This window comes from Rhinatrema bivittatum, chromosome 12 (genome assembly GCF_901001135.1).
Source record: "Rhinatrema bivittatum chromosome 12, aRhiBiv1.1, whole genome shotgun sequence".
Classification (NCBI taxonomy): domain Eukaryota; kingdom Metazoa; phylum Chordata; class Amphibia; order Gymnophiona; family Rhinatrematidae; genus Rhinatrema; species Rhinatrema bivittatum.
This window is the reverse complement of record NC_042626.1, coordinates 7,721,043-7,735,475: the sequence shown is the minus strand read 5'-3', so window position 1 is coordinate 7,735,475 and position 14,433 is coordinate 7,721,043. Positions and strand designations below refer to the sequence as shown.

General features: G+C 40.2%; 1 protein-coding gene across 1 annotated transcript in view; it reads right to left on the bottom strand.

Annotated features, from left to right (window-relative positions):
- Positions 1 to 14,433, bottom strand: part of RAP1A (RAP1A, member of RAS oncogene family) — a 100,374-nt gene that overhangs the window by 9,834 nt on the left and 76,107 nt on the right. The window contains exon 6 of the mRNA XM_029572564.1: positions 2,990 to 3,133. Coding sequence (XP_029428424.1) covers positions 2,990 to 3,133 — 144 coding nt within the window. The remainder of the gene's footprint in view (positions 1 to 2,989; positions 3,134 to 14,433) is intronic.

The window sequence follows — 14,433 nt, the reverse complement described above, 5'->3', positions numbered from 1 at the left end:
TCAGAGGTTACAGTAAAATATTAACATTTTCCTTCTCACAGAAACTTCCAAATTAGCTGTAAAAAACAAATGCCATACTGGGTCACACCAAAGGTCCATTAAGCCCAGCATCCTATGACAGCAGCCAATCCAAGTCACAAGTACTTAGCAAGATACTACAGAATAGATCCAATCCTTGTCATAATCAGGATAGGCAGTGACTCAAGTCTACATGGCCAATAGTGGTTTTCATTTTCCTCCAGGAACTTTTCTAACCCTTTTTAAATCCAGCTACATTAACTGCTTTCTCCGATTTGTTTTAAATTTGCTACCTATTAGCTTCATCGAGTGTCCCCTAGTCTAACGATTCTCATCCGGTGTGTCGCAACACACCAGTGTGTAGCCAAACTCAAACAGGTGTGTCACAGCTCTCGGTGTCCCATTGCCCCAATTGTGCTTCCCCTCTCCCCAGGGGCAGATTGGCCTATCAGGGGATTGATCAGCTCCCGGTGGGTTGATGCAGTTGGTAGTGAAGTGATGCTATGTGCCGCCGCCGGAGGCCAGGCCCGCAGTGGCTGAAGAGTGGAGGCCAGGCTTATTGGGCCAAACAATGAGAAGAGGTTCCACATGGGAGAGGAAATTGCTTGTGTGTGATTGAGAGCTTGTAAGTAAGTGAGAGAGCGTGTGTGGTGATTGAGAGACATTTTGGTCAGGGAGGAGACTGGTGGGTGCTGGTGTGTGAGAGACTGTGTGAGGGACAGGTTGTGGGCCTTAAGGAAGAGGCCTGTGAGGACAGAGCTTCAGCAGTCACTGCTGCTTCTAGTGTGTACTATTAGCCTGCAAGGGAAAGGAGTAGGAGAGTTGCTGGACAGGGTAAGTAAAAGTGGCTTTTTAAGTTTATTTTCTTGATTGACTGCCATTTTAATTATTGGGTATTATGTGATAGGTCTGTTTTGAAATATTTTATTGATATATGGACAATTTTTAATAATTTTTTAGTTCAGTTGTTGGATGTTATTCTGTTCATCAGCTGTTTTGGAAGAATTATTAGTATAGTTTTACAATTATTTCTATGTGGGCATCTATAGCAGCTTGGCTTTTTCTGTTTTCCTAATAGGAGGTGTATTGGTGTTTAAGGCCTGGTTTAATATTTGCAGTGTTGGCTTTTCATAGGTAGGGTTGTTACTGTTTGAGTGTGGTCCATAATGCAGGTGTAACTTTGTGCAGATTAGTTTGTGTGCATGATTGCAGATCCTGGGACTATGTTAGGTGCTATATTTCTCTTTCCATTTCTCCAGGTTTGCACTGCATGCAGAGTGGCTTTTTTTGGTTTTCCATTCCAGTTTGTCTCCATATTTATAATTTGTGGTCTTTCTGTACTTGAAGGTCAGTTTTGTGTGTGACCAAGGTGAGGTGTTTGACTAGCATGTAGGCATTTGTATCAATCATATCTGTTGTGTTTTCTCAATAGGACATGCATTAGTGGTAAATTACTGTCTTTTCATAAGGAGGGGTATTGTGCCTGTCAGTAAAGAGTTTGTTTTGCTTTTACTGAGATGTCATCAGAACCAGAATATCATTATTGTATGGTGAGTTGTACGGGTAGTGCCCTAGTTCTGCTCTGCACCCATTGTTGATGGTCCAAGGGGTTCCTGAGGATGCAGAATGTACATTTACATTTATCCCCGTGATGGTCACATGTTCAGTGTGTCACGCATGCGAGAACCGTCTGTCAGGTGTGTCCTGGCCAAAAAAAGGTTGAGAACCACTGCACTAGTCCTAGTGCTATCTGAAAGGGTTTTATAGAACTGTCATATCCCTCTCAGCCATCTCTTCTCCAAGCTGAAGAGCCTGGACCTGTTTAGCCTTTTCTCATACGAGAGCCATTCCATCCCCTTTACCAATTTTGTTACCTGGTTCCCCCATCATCTTTTTAGTTCTATGTCTTTACGAGATAGGGTGACCAGAACTGTACACAGTGCTCATAGTGCAGTTGCACCATGGATCAATAGACATATTATGTTTGTTTATTTTTTTTTAAAAACATCAGTCTGATGATAGTTGAGAAGTTTGACTTAATTCTTTAACCACAAACTGAAAAAAATCCCATACACAAAACTATTTTCTCACTGTCTGGGCAATGATCCCTACAGCCTTCTCCTTTGTGGCATTTCTGTAGCATATGATTTGTTCTGTTTTTATATAAAACAGTATGTTTTATTGTCCCAAACCTTTTGGAAGGATGGGCAATAAATAAATTTAAATAAACAAACCACCCCACTGGCAACATCAGAAGTCAGATTGTTCAAATTGGAGAAAACAAACTCACACCAGATACATAGCAACACAACAGATAACAGCATATAAAAGACCAAATGGCCTGATATTCCTGTCAGAGGAACTTTATAACCAGAAGGTGACAAAATTTAGGAGGTGGGAAATCTATTTTAGATCCCTAGTCTTAAAATAGCTTTCTCTTTACATGAAGTTGAACAAATTTCTATAACTGGCTTTAGAATATTTGGGTATGCTCCATTTAAGTGGGGGAAGGGAGGGACGGTGGTAATTTTATTTAAAAAAAAAAAACAAAATTTGTACCAGGTCAGAGCCAGCGGTGACCAACTTCCAGTCCATCTATAGAAGAGAAAAGGAAGCAATTTGCTGCAGTTCAAGGTGGTTTTAGGGCTGTAACCTGGCAGGAAAATCACACCATTGATGAAGGGAGTTAACAAGCAAATCAAAATGTAATAGAGTTTCACGGAAAGCCTTGCGCAGTTTAATGCCCGACCACTTTTCCTTGGCAGCAGTCCCAGTCCTGGTCGACTCCAGAATCAAACACTACCACCAAGCCATCCATTAGTTAACTTCTTAAAGAAGAACAGACTAAGTCAAACTGTTAAGCGTCATCCAGTCAGATACAGGCAGACTGATCTAGCTGTATAGGATACATGTGTTTTCCAAGTACCAGATGCACTATTATCTGCTTAAAAGTGCAGCCTCCCTCACTTACCTCATTAACGTTGATCTTCGACTTTGCAGACGATTCTAAAAAGGCACAGTTATTCCATTGTCGTGCTAAGTTTTGACCTTGCTCTTTGCCAACTACTCGTTCATCTTCCAGGTCACATTTATTGCCAACCAGAATCATTGGAACCTGGAAGTAAGATAAATGTAGTAAGGATACCACTCAGCAGAGAATTCTGTATTACCCCTGGCATGAGCATTTCCCTATGCAGTGATCAGGGGTGAAAGAACCTGAGAAGTAGATAGTTCTAGCTCCCAAGCTCATCTTCCGGATCACAACATGCAAAAACAAGATACTGTGGTGAAGGAGAAGAGCACAAGAATAACATTGCTGATACAGGTGTCAGTACCCAGCAAGATCCTTAAGTACCAAGAGATGCAATAAGAAAATGTGGCAGAAAGGTACAGAAATAGTGCCAATCATATTGGGTGCCACTGGTCTGATTAAGAAGAATTTGAGCGTTAATTGTTCTTCTATTTAAAGTCTTTTCTATACTGTCGCTAAGTTATATACCATCACAACGGTTTACATGTAGTCACATAAGTAAGCGTACTATAGTACATTCTAACAGGTGCCAATAAAGTTTCGGTTACATTAAATCATAAAAATACGTACAAATGTTTAGTGATGTAGGTTCTGGCCAGGTGATAATTGATCTTATTTATATTGTGTTTTTACTTATTACCTTATGTTTTTATTGATTTGCTTACTCAATTTTGTGTTGTATGACAACTAATTATGAATGTATCGTAACCCGCCCCGAACTTTGGTGGGCGTGGGATATAAATTCTTTTAAATAAAAATGTTGCCTGTTAAGATTACACCTTATGAATTCCAGAAGGCAGCTCTCTTTTGTACAATGCAAATACTAAGAAGGGCATTAGCAATAAACTTTCAGAGATTGAAGTCATGCCCAACATGCCATGGCTTACAAATAAGGTTTATTCATGTTATGTGCTAAATAAACCCATTTGGAGAAATTGCTCCTTATACTACAAAAAAAAGTCAAACTCATATCTTATTGACGTTTTATATTTAAACAAAAAATTGTAAGTGACAGATATAAAATAGAGGAAACCCCCATTCTCAGATAGTTGCAAATGAAGGCTCAATACCAAATCCCAGCCCTTGTTTTGACTGAGCTGCCAAGTCCAAAAATAAATATATATATAACCACCCAATAAAAAAGAAGAAACCCGCTATAAAACTTCTTGATACTAATAATGATTATGCTGTTTATTGTCAGTACAATTCTGCTGCTTTAAGGGACTAAACAAATCTTGTGCACTGCTCAGAACATTTTACACTAATAGGTTACATAAAAGGCTCGTCTAATATTTAACTAAAAAAAGAAGGCCTCTTTAGCCACAACTAAAGCATTAAACATTCTCTCAAGTAATTTTTCAAAATTTTTGGCCAACTTAATTTTGGCTCTGACTAGGACAAGGTAACATATGTTCACATTAACAGAAATTCATTCCTCCTACCTCAATGAGCCTGGTTTCACTACATTTGGGAGAGGAAATATTTCAAAGCATTTAGCAATTAAAGCTTTCAAGAATCCCCCAAGCAATGAATACCTCCTAAAATTGTTCAGAACATTTTGAAAACAATATGCCAACATCACCCTGTTCTCGGTTTACAGATTTTAAGTGTTAATTTAGGGATCTCTTAGGGCTGTTTGACTATAATCCTGACAGGCACCTAATAGCTCCAATAACTAAGAGAGCTGTCTCAACATGGGCAAGTTTATAAATGAATGGGACCAAGGCTGGAATACATAAAACTACAGGAGAAAATTCGCTGCAAGCCAGTCTTTCAATTTTGGTGTGTTTTCCTTTGGTAACTGTTCATTTCAGTGTTTATAAACATTTATATAACATATGCACAACCCTTTTTGGGATATCAAAGGGGAAAGAGTAGTGGGGCTGTAGAAAGTTGCTCAAGGTCACAGGAGTCGAGATGGGATCTGAAATTTTTAAATGCTATCAAAGAGCGGACCTAAAAAAATGCCAGAAAGTAATCATCCTACATAAGACCTGCTGAACTGGGTAAGATCAAAGAGGTGTCTAGTTCGGCATCTAGTCTCTGACAACTGCACGCACTGGATAACAAACTACACAACGTTAAATTACACCTACTTTCAAATCCTCTTGCACACAAACCTAACCATATGGGTATATTTACACACAGCTTCATCTCTAGAAAAGTCAGTCATACCCTTCTGCATAAACTCTGTACGGCAAGTCAGAATGGTCACAAATCCCTACACCAGTGGGATTCACTTCCAGCCCTCAAGGGCCACCAACAGGTCACGTTTTCAGGATATCCCTAATGAATCTCTCATGCATATTCATTAGGGATATCCTGAAAACCTGACTTGGTGCTGGCCCTTGAGGGCTGGAAGTGAATCCCACTGCCCTGAGGTGGCAGATGCCTGGTTAAGAATCACTTCCAGATCCTGCTCTAGAAAAGCTGCAAACCAGAAGTGATTAAGCTGTTGCTAACTTGCCTGCATCCTATTCATTTCCTGAAGTACTAAATTAATTCTTTGTAAATGACAGGGTGCTAACCTGCATTTTCAGAAAATGAGCTTACGTTTCTTCATAAAAACACAGATATTTTATTCCACATGGATTTATTTTATTGCAATAAAATTCATGCTGAGTATTTTATTGCAATTGGTTCATGCTGAGTTTTTATCCTCTACTGCATGAGTAGCAGAAAAGTAGAAACTTTACATCATATCAAATACTCCACAAATTATGCAGGTTGAGAACAAACTGTACATATCTTTAAAATATCAGATGTGGACTGAAAAGGAGATAAACATCACCTACTACTGCAAAATATAATAAAGGCAGCAGCAAGCACAAAGAAAATGACAGCAGATGAAGGATCCACTTATTACCAGTTTGCAAAGTCTGGCCACTCAATTCATTTCTTCCTCATGAATACAAAAGAACAAGAAGGGAAACATTTATCTGAGACCTTTTGTCCATTTAATTGTTCTTCCTTTTTTGTATGCAATAAAAAACTGACCAATCTGTTTTCTTCCTGACAACTATACATCCTCTCCATAAAAAAGTGACGGCTGTTGCTGGCACATTGTCACTGGGATGTTATGTTGTAGTGTTTTTGCAGTCAGCCTTTTTTGATATATTCTGTTCAATGACCTGGGCTATTTTGATATAAATTTAGCCAGAGTTTTTATATTCCTTAATAGGGCACAGTGTAATCAAGGGGCATCTCACAGCACAGCCTCTTGAGGATCCTGAATCGGAATGGTACAGGTTGTCATTACCATCCTAAGCATTTCAAAACCCTGAGACCTGGATGTGCCAACACAGCAAACCCCTTACTGACAGTGCAACACATCCAAAAACGGCTTTCCTGGTAATTACCCTTTGTTTTGGCCAGATCTCTTTAGTTCAGTCATTGACATGGCTTTCCCTTCTCAGGTGCAGCACAGTGAAAACGGCTTACGGGCTCGTTACGTTAGTGGGCAATCATCAAGAAGCCATCTAACCTTACAACAGACGGATACAGCTTGAACTTCAGGCTCCACTTTTATAATGCAGTAATTAAAAGGAGAAGAGGTGGCTTTTAAACTGAGCAAACAGGACCTACAAGTCACAAGCATAAAAAAATATAAATATTGAGTGACTTAGGGCCAGAGGGAAGCACAACCGCTTGGTTGCTTGGCAAGGTAAATAAGCCTGTATGGGCCTAGATATCGTGAGTACACACAGAGCAGCCATTATCTATGGACAGGGAAAGACCAATAACTAGGATAAGCTGAAACATCATCCATGTGTCCTGATGCCATGGTTACAAAATTACCAATCAAGAATACTCAAACTTCTCTGGCTAGGATAATTTAAGATTGGCTGTTTATTCGTAGCAGGTTATTAGACATCCACAACAAATGATATTCAAATAAAAAAAAAAAAATGTTCAGACCAGATGGTCTCTGTAGGGACAAGGAGCTTTATTTTTTTCTCTCAGAAATCCAGAGTCAACTGAAACATGCTTATAAAAACAAAGGGCCTTTTAAATCACACTTATAAAGTTTTCAAAATATTTGGTGACCTGCCCAATTTTCAGGTAAACTCAAACAGTAATTATTGTGAGGTAGTAAGCTACACATTGTAAAAGATAAAAATTTAGTATATTTATGTATTTAATGATCATGTTGGGGGATTTTTATGGGATATGTGAATGATGTGAGTATGTGTGGGTAGTGTGGTTGCAGGGTAATGAATGGTTGTTTATGTTTTAATATGCACACTGTCTAGATAGGAGTTTCTATGTATTAGAGAAGGTTATTATGTGATAAAATAGATTTAATACATTTTTTGGAAAGCAATGCAATTGTTATAGGACCTCTGCCCAATTTTCAAGCATTTTTTCTAGCATTTGAAATCAATTTGCCTAGAGGCTGGTTTAACCAATTCAATTTCAATTAGTTTCTCTTAAGTTTACATCATGAAAATCATGTACTCAAAAGTATTAGCTTTTTGGAAGCCTGTCAAATTAAACAGCTTCTTACCTGTAACAGGTGTTCAAGGATAGCAGGATGCCAGTCCTCACACATGGGTGACATCTGACGGAGCCCAGCATGGAAAATCTATGTTAAAGCTTATAGAACTTTATGCCTCACTGAGCATGAAAATGCATACTATTATGCCATGCGGGAGTCCTTCAGTCTTGTAGTTTAGCATAAAACACACAAAGAAATCAACTTTAAGAGGAGGTGGGTAGGTTTCAGAATCAGACCTGTCTTGTGCAAAAGGGCACGGAGTATCATGGACCCCCTGTCTAACTTTTTGCAACTAACGGAATTGGAGAATGTGTGTACAACAAATTCTCCGATGCAATGTAGGACAAAGGTTAGTTTTCCATGTGCCCTCTTTCTGGAACAGAAGAGTGGGATCCTTCTGTTCCAAAGGGGTGCAAACAGATCCACCATAGAGGTGCCTCACTGGCCAAAATTTTGACTTGCTACCATACCCCCCCCCCCCTCCCCCCCACCATTCAGGGACCACTAATGGGTTCCAAGGACTCAGTTTGTCCACGAGAACATTCTCCACACCCACCATACTTGGCCCTGAGAACAATGCCCAGAGATGGCCTCCTGACACAGGAGGTAAGAGCCCATACCTCCCCCCCTGCTTGTTGATGTAGGACATCACATTTTGGTTGTCCATTTGGACAAGGATCACGGTTAGATAATCTCTCTCTGAAAACCTCTAGAGCATGCTGGATCACCCTGAGCTGCAGGAAAGTTATGATACAACTTTTCCTGCATGGTCCAATGACCTCTACATGAGCTTCCCAACCCAGGTTGGATGCATTCTTCGTGAGGACATTGTGAACCTGAGAAATTTGGAAGGGGAATCCTCTTACCAGACTGGAATTGTCTCACCACCAGGATAGGTAGTAGTCCCTGAACGGTCATGTGAAATGGATGTTTCATAGGTCTTAGTAGCCTGCAGCCACCAAAACTTAGGGTCCACTGGGATCTCCTCATTTGGAGAGGTGCTATGGGAGTGACAAGTAAATTTGATGCCATGAGGTTCAACAGCCTCAACATGTCCCTTGTCTGCTGACTCATTTGATTCTCTTCTGCTGCAGATATCAAGGTGATAGCCCTTTGTTGTGGAAGAAAGATGTTTGAGTCGTGTCTAGCAGAGCTCCGATAAACTCCAATTGAGATGGACGGTTCCAGTGAGACTTGGGGTAGATAACGAATCCTAGTAACTCCAAAATCTAGATGGTCATATATATCAATTCCTTGGCTCCTGCCAGAGATGCGCTCTTGACCAGCCAATCGTAAAGCTAGGAATACTCATGCACTTCCAAGTCTGCTTAAGTGCATTGACACCAGTTAGGCATTTTGTGAAGACACTAGCCCCCAAAAAGGCAGAACATGATACTGGAGATGATGACCTCCCACAACAAATCTGATCTATTTCCTGTGACCAGGAAAAATCTATATAATACTGTAAGTATCCTTTAGATCAAGAGAGCACAACCCGTCCCTTTTTTGAAGAAAAATGATTAAAATGCCCATGGAAACCATTTTGAACATTCTTCTTTTGCTGAATTTGTTCAAGGCCCTTAGGTCTAGGATGGGTGAAAACCCTGTTTTCTTTAGAATCAGGAAATACTTGGAATTCCCACCATCTTTGCCTTATTGGAACAGGCTCAACCACATTGGCCAGTAAGGAGGAGAGCTCCATTTGAACCAGTTCCTGATGCAGTGAGCAACCCCCAACTAGGTCTGGGGACTGATTTTGCAGAGATAGCTCCCCTATGAGGAAAGGCTGAAGAGGTTAGGCCTGTTCAGCTTGGAGAAGAGACAACTGAGGGGGGGGGGGGGGGGGGATATGATAGAGGTCTTTAAGATCATGAGAGGTCTTTAACGAGTAGATGAGAATTGGTTATTTACACTTTCGGATAATAGAAGGACTAGGGGGCATTCCATGAAGTTAGCAAGTAGCACATTTAAGACTAATCGGAGAAAATTCTTTCATTCAATGCACAATTAAGTTCTGGAATTTGTTGCCAGAGGATGTGATTAGTGCAATTAGTGTAGCTGGGTTCAAAAAAGGTTTGGATAAGTCCATTAACGGCTATTAATCAAGTTTACTTAGGGAATAGCCACTGTTATTAATTGCATCAGTAGCATGGGATCTTCTTGGTGTTTGGGTAATTGCCAGGTTCTTGTGGCCTGGTTTGGCCTCTGTTGGAAACAGGATGCTGGGCTTGATGGACCCTTGGTCTGACCCAGCATGGCAATTTCTTATGTTCTCTCCTGATGCAGAGGACATGTTCAGACTTACACAAAACCATAGCCTCCTTCCAGCCAAGCTTCCTGTTTACCTCCTGAGCAACAGCAGAAGGATTTGGAGCTGAAGTGAGCATGGGCATTGATTTTAAACTAAATCCACTTACCTTTTCCCCTCAAATCTCTAATTTACTTCAGTGCTCATACTTTTTTCTCTGCCTCATTCAAAGACTGATGTTTTCTAGATATCCATGACTTAAATTTTATTTACTTTATTAAAAAGTCTTGAAATCCGCAAATCCTAAGATGTTCAATGTGGACAACACTCAATGCATACATAAGCTAGTTAACAGTACATAAACATCACATTAAAATTACAAGATATACCTTCAAAATTATAAATAATGCACTTCTACTACACTCTTTCATCAATATCAGCCACTTGTCTAAACAGGTAAACCTTTAATTTCTTGCAAAATATGTTTTAATTCCTTTCTAATCTTAACTCCAGACATTTTATTCCATTTGACTGGTCCCATAATTGAAAAGTAAATTCAAATTACTTATCTATTTAATGGTTCTTAATCAATGCAATTATGTAATGCCTTATATCATGGCCTTAATTCAAAACTGATAACTAGACTTCAAATTGTTTCAAAATACCACTGCAAAACTAATTTTTGGAAAAACATGGTTTGATTATAATTCCCTTACTACAATCACTTCACTGTCTGCCTGTATCTTTCAGAATTCAATTCAAAACTGGGCGCCTCACTTTTAAAGTTTTCTGATGGGGCTTCCCATTATATTTATCAAATCTAACTCCTTATAAGCCAAGTCTCTCTCTTTGCTCATCTCAAAGAATTGTTAGTTACCCTCTCCTAGGGAAATTAGATTTGAAAGAACAAGGGAATTCCGTTTTTCACACTTAACTCCTTGGTTCTGGAAATCTCTCTCATTAGCAACCTAACTTGAAAAAAACACTGTAAATTTAGAAAAGGTCTCAAAACTTGGTTGCTCTCAGGTTTTCCCTTTTTAGATGTTTGATTGCTTGTTTTTATGTTTTATGTATACTTTTTACCTATGCTGTCCACTTGTGTTACATTGCTGTTTGTTTTGTTCATGTTTCATTTAGTTTGATTAATTTTCTTACCTTATTTTTATACTTGATTTTATTGTACATGACCTTGATTTCCAATTGTAGAAAGATTAATCAAATGCAATAAACAAAGGGCCAAGTAAGCTTTTTTTTTTTAAACCCACTTAACCAGCTATATTCTTTTCTTAAATATAGTCGGACATGGCTAAAGCTATCTGGGAACTCATTCCAAATAACTTTAGACCTGCTTTCAAGCACAACTAAAAATCAACCGAACAACATTCGCCTAACATCAAATATTGAAGCTAGCTGGGTAAGATATTCAGCTAACTCAACCCTATCCTGGAACACCCTTTTCTTACTCAGCTAAATCTTAGCTGAATAATTATTTATCTGGCTAACATTTAGCTGCCATTCAGAATAATAACTAGCAAGCTATCTGGCTAAATGGCTTTGAATATTGACCTCCAACTTGGTAGCTATTTTCTGTTGGAGTAAAAGGAACAAACTTAACTTTGGCTACCTATTTATGGAGAGTTTCTTGAATTTCTATTAAAAGGCTAGGAAAGAGAAAACATCACCCTTCTCGCGTCTCACCCACTCACCCCATTTTGGTTTTCTTATAGAATGTCAGATGGGCACAGTCCCGATTTCTTGCTGCTTTAGCCAACTGTTCTCAATTTGTTGTTTTTTTGACTATTGTTATTTTATATTGTTTTAGGTATAAGTGTTTTATTTTAAACGATTGTAAACCGATGTGAAGGATAAGTCTATACATCGGTATAGAAAAAATTGGTAAAAATAAATAAACCCCAGTTTTTAGACTTTACATCATTGCCACCCCATAAACACCTGTGACTAGACTGCAAGCTTCAGAGTGGACCTGTGTCTTATGAATCTATAAGGTGCAGTACCTTGTGGTGCTACAGAAATGATCAAAATTAGTAGCAGGCAGTGAAGGATCTTGAAGATTGTTTCTAAATAGTGGAGCTTAGAATGTGATGAGTTTGCATTTCCTCTCAGTGCTTTTGATACTCTCTGAGATGAGATAGTGACTAGCAAGCGTTTCTAGAGTTTAGCATTTTGCATCAGATTCAGAATTTCATGACCTGTTACTGGTTTTTAAAACGGAAGTATAGCAAAATTGCTTACCTTGTAATAGGTGTTATCCCAGGACAGCAGGATGTAGTCCTCACATATGGGTGACATCGGTAATGGAGCCCTATGTACGGAAAACTTCTGTAAAAGTTTCTATGAAACTTTTGACTGGCACCAGAGTGCCTACTGAGCATGCCCAGCATGTCATGATATTCCCTGCCACAGGGGTCTCCCTTTAGTCTTTGTTTGTAGCAAATAGCGTTAGCCAAAAATAAAATAATAAAACGTATCGGACCCAACTCCGCGGGGTGGCGGGTGGGTTTCGTGAGGACTACATCCTGCTGTCCTGGGATAACACCTATTACAAGGTAAGCAATTTTGCTTTATCCCAGGACAAGCAGGATGCTAGTCCTCACATATGGGTGATTAGCGAGCTAGAGGCTGATTCATTTGGTGCTGAAACGACCGTAAGGTATTGTTATTGGAATGAATCAGTCGAAATCACAGCAGGTTGGATGAAGAAGGAGTTGGGGTTAAACTGGAAACAAGTTCTTTAAGACAGATTGTCCATATGCTGAATCTTGTCTTCCCTCTTTGTCTAGACAGTAGTGAGCTGCAAAGGTGTGAAGAGAACTCCATGTTGCTGCTTTACAAATGTCCAGAATAGGTACAGAGCGAAGGTGTGCTACTGAGGTTGACATTGCTCTGACTGCATGTGCGTTTACTCGCCCTTGGAGAGTAAGGCCTGCTGTTTCATAACAAAATTGTATGCAATCTGCTAGCCAGGTTGACAGAGTATGCTTACCCACTGCTTTACCTGGTTTGTTTGGATCATAGGACACAAACAGCTGATTTGATTTTCTTTGGGCTGCAGTGCGGTTTAAATAGAAAGATAACGCACGCTTACAGTCCAAAGTGTGTAAGGCTCTCTCTCCCTGGTGAGAGTGAGGCCTAGGAAAAAATGTAGGTAAAACTATGGTTTGGTTTAAATGAAATTCCGTGACAACCTTAGGAAGGAATTTTGGATGTGTACGGAGGACTACTCTGTCATGAAGAAACTTCGTGAAGGGTTCGTAAGTTACTAGGGCCTGCAGTTCACTGACCCTTCTAGCTGAGGTAATGGCTATAAGAAATACCGTTTTCCAAGTAAGGAATTTAAGGTCACAGGTATTTATGGGTTCAAATGGAGAACGCATAAGCTTGGTTAAAACTACGTTCAGGTCCCATTGAATGCTTGGGGAATGAATTGGAGGTTTAATGTGAGTTAGGCCTCTCATGAATTTACTGACGAGAGGCTGCGTGGAGATCGATGCATCTCCTAGCTTGTTATGATAAGCTGAGATTGCACTTAAGTGTACCCTTACCGATGACGTCTTAAGACCAGAGTCTGAGAGATGGTAAAGGTAATCTAGTAGCGAGGTAGTGGGGCAAGTGAAAGGATCTAAATCTTTCTGAGTGCACCATAAAGTAAACCTTTTCCATTTGTAGGAATAATTCTTTCTAGTGGAGGGTTTACGTGCAGCTATTAGTACCTGAGATATACTAGTTGAAAGGTTGAATGGTTGTAAGATCAGGCTTTCAACATCCATGCTGTCAGGGACAGGGATTGAAGGTTGGGATGGCGCAACTGACCCTGTTCCTGAGTTATGAGATTGGGAGCTACTCCCAGGCGAATTGGATCCCTGACTGAGAGATCTAGCAGTGTGGGGAACCATACTTGTCGAGGCCAATATGGGGCTATGAGTATCATGGACCCCTTGTCCTGTTGTAGCTTTACTAATGTTTTGGTTATGAGCGGTATTGGTGGATACGCGTATAACAGGCCTGAGTTCCAATGGCGGGCAAACGCGTCCTTTGGTAAGCTGTTCTGCCGGAAGAGGAGAGAGCAGTAATTGTTCACCTTGTAGTTCAGATGTGACGCAAAGAGATCTATTGTTGGTTGACCCCAGCGTTGAAATATCTTGATTGCTAACGCTGGGTCGAGGGACCACTCGTGTGGTTGAAAGTGACGGCTGAGGCGATCCGCTACTGTGTTGTGGATGCCTGCTAGGTAGGTGGCCCGTAGTAGGATTGAGTGTGCTAGGGCCCAGTCCCATATTTGAGCCGCTTCCTGGCAAAGGAGGTACGAGCCCGTACCACCCTGTTTGTTGATGTACCACATGGCTACTGTATTGTCCGTTTGGATCAGAACAGTCTTGTGTGAAAGGCAGTCCTTGAATGCATATAGAGCATAGCGTATAGCTCGAAGCTCCAGGAAATTTATCTGAAAGGAGGCTTCTTGCTTTGTCCACTTGCCCTGTGTTTTCAGATGAGCAATGTGCGCTCCCCATCCCAAGGTGGACGCATCTGTAGTTAAAGTCACTTGTGAAACTGGTTGTTGGAAAGGTAGGCCTTTGAGCAAGTTGATTGGTGATGTCCACCAGAGAAGGGAATACTTCA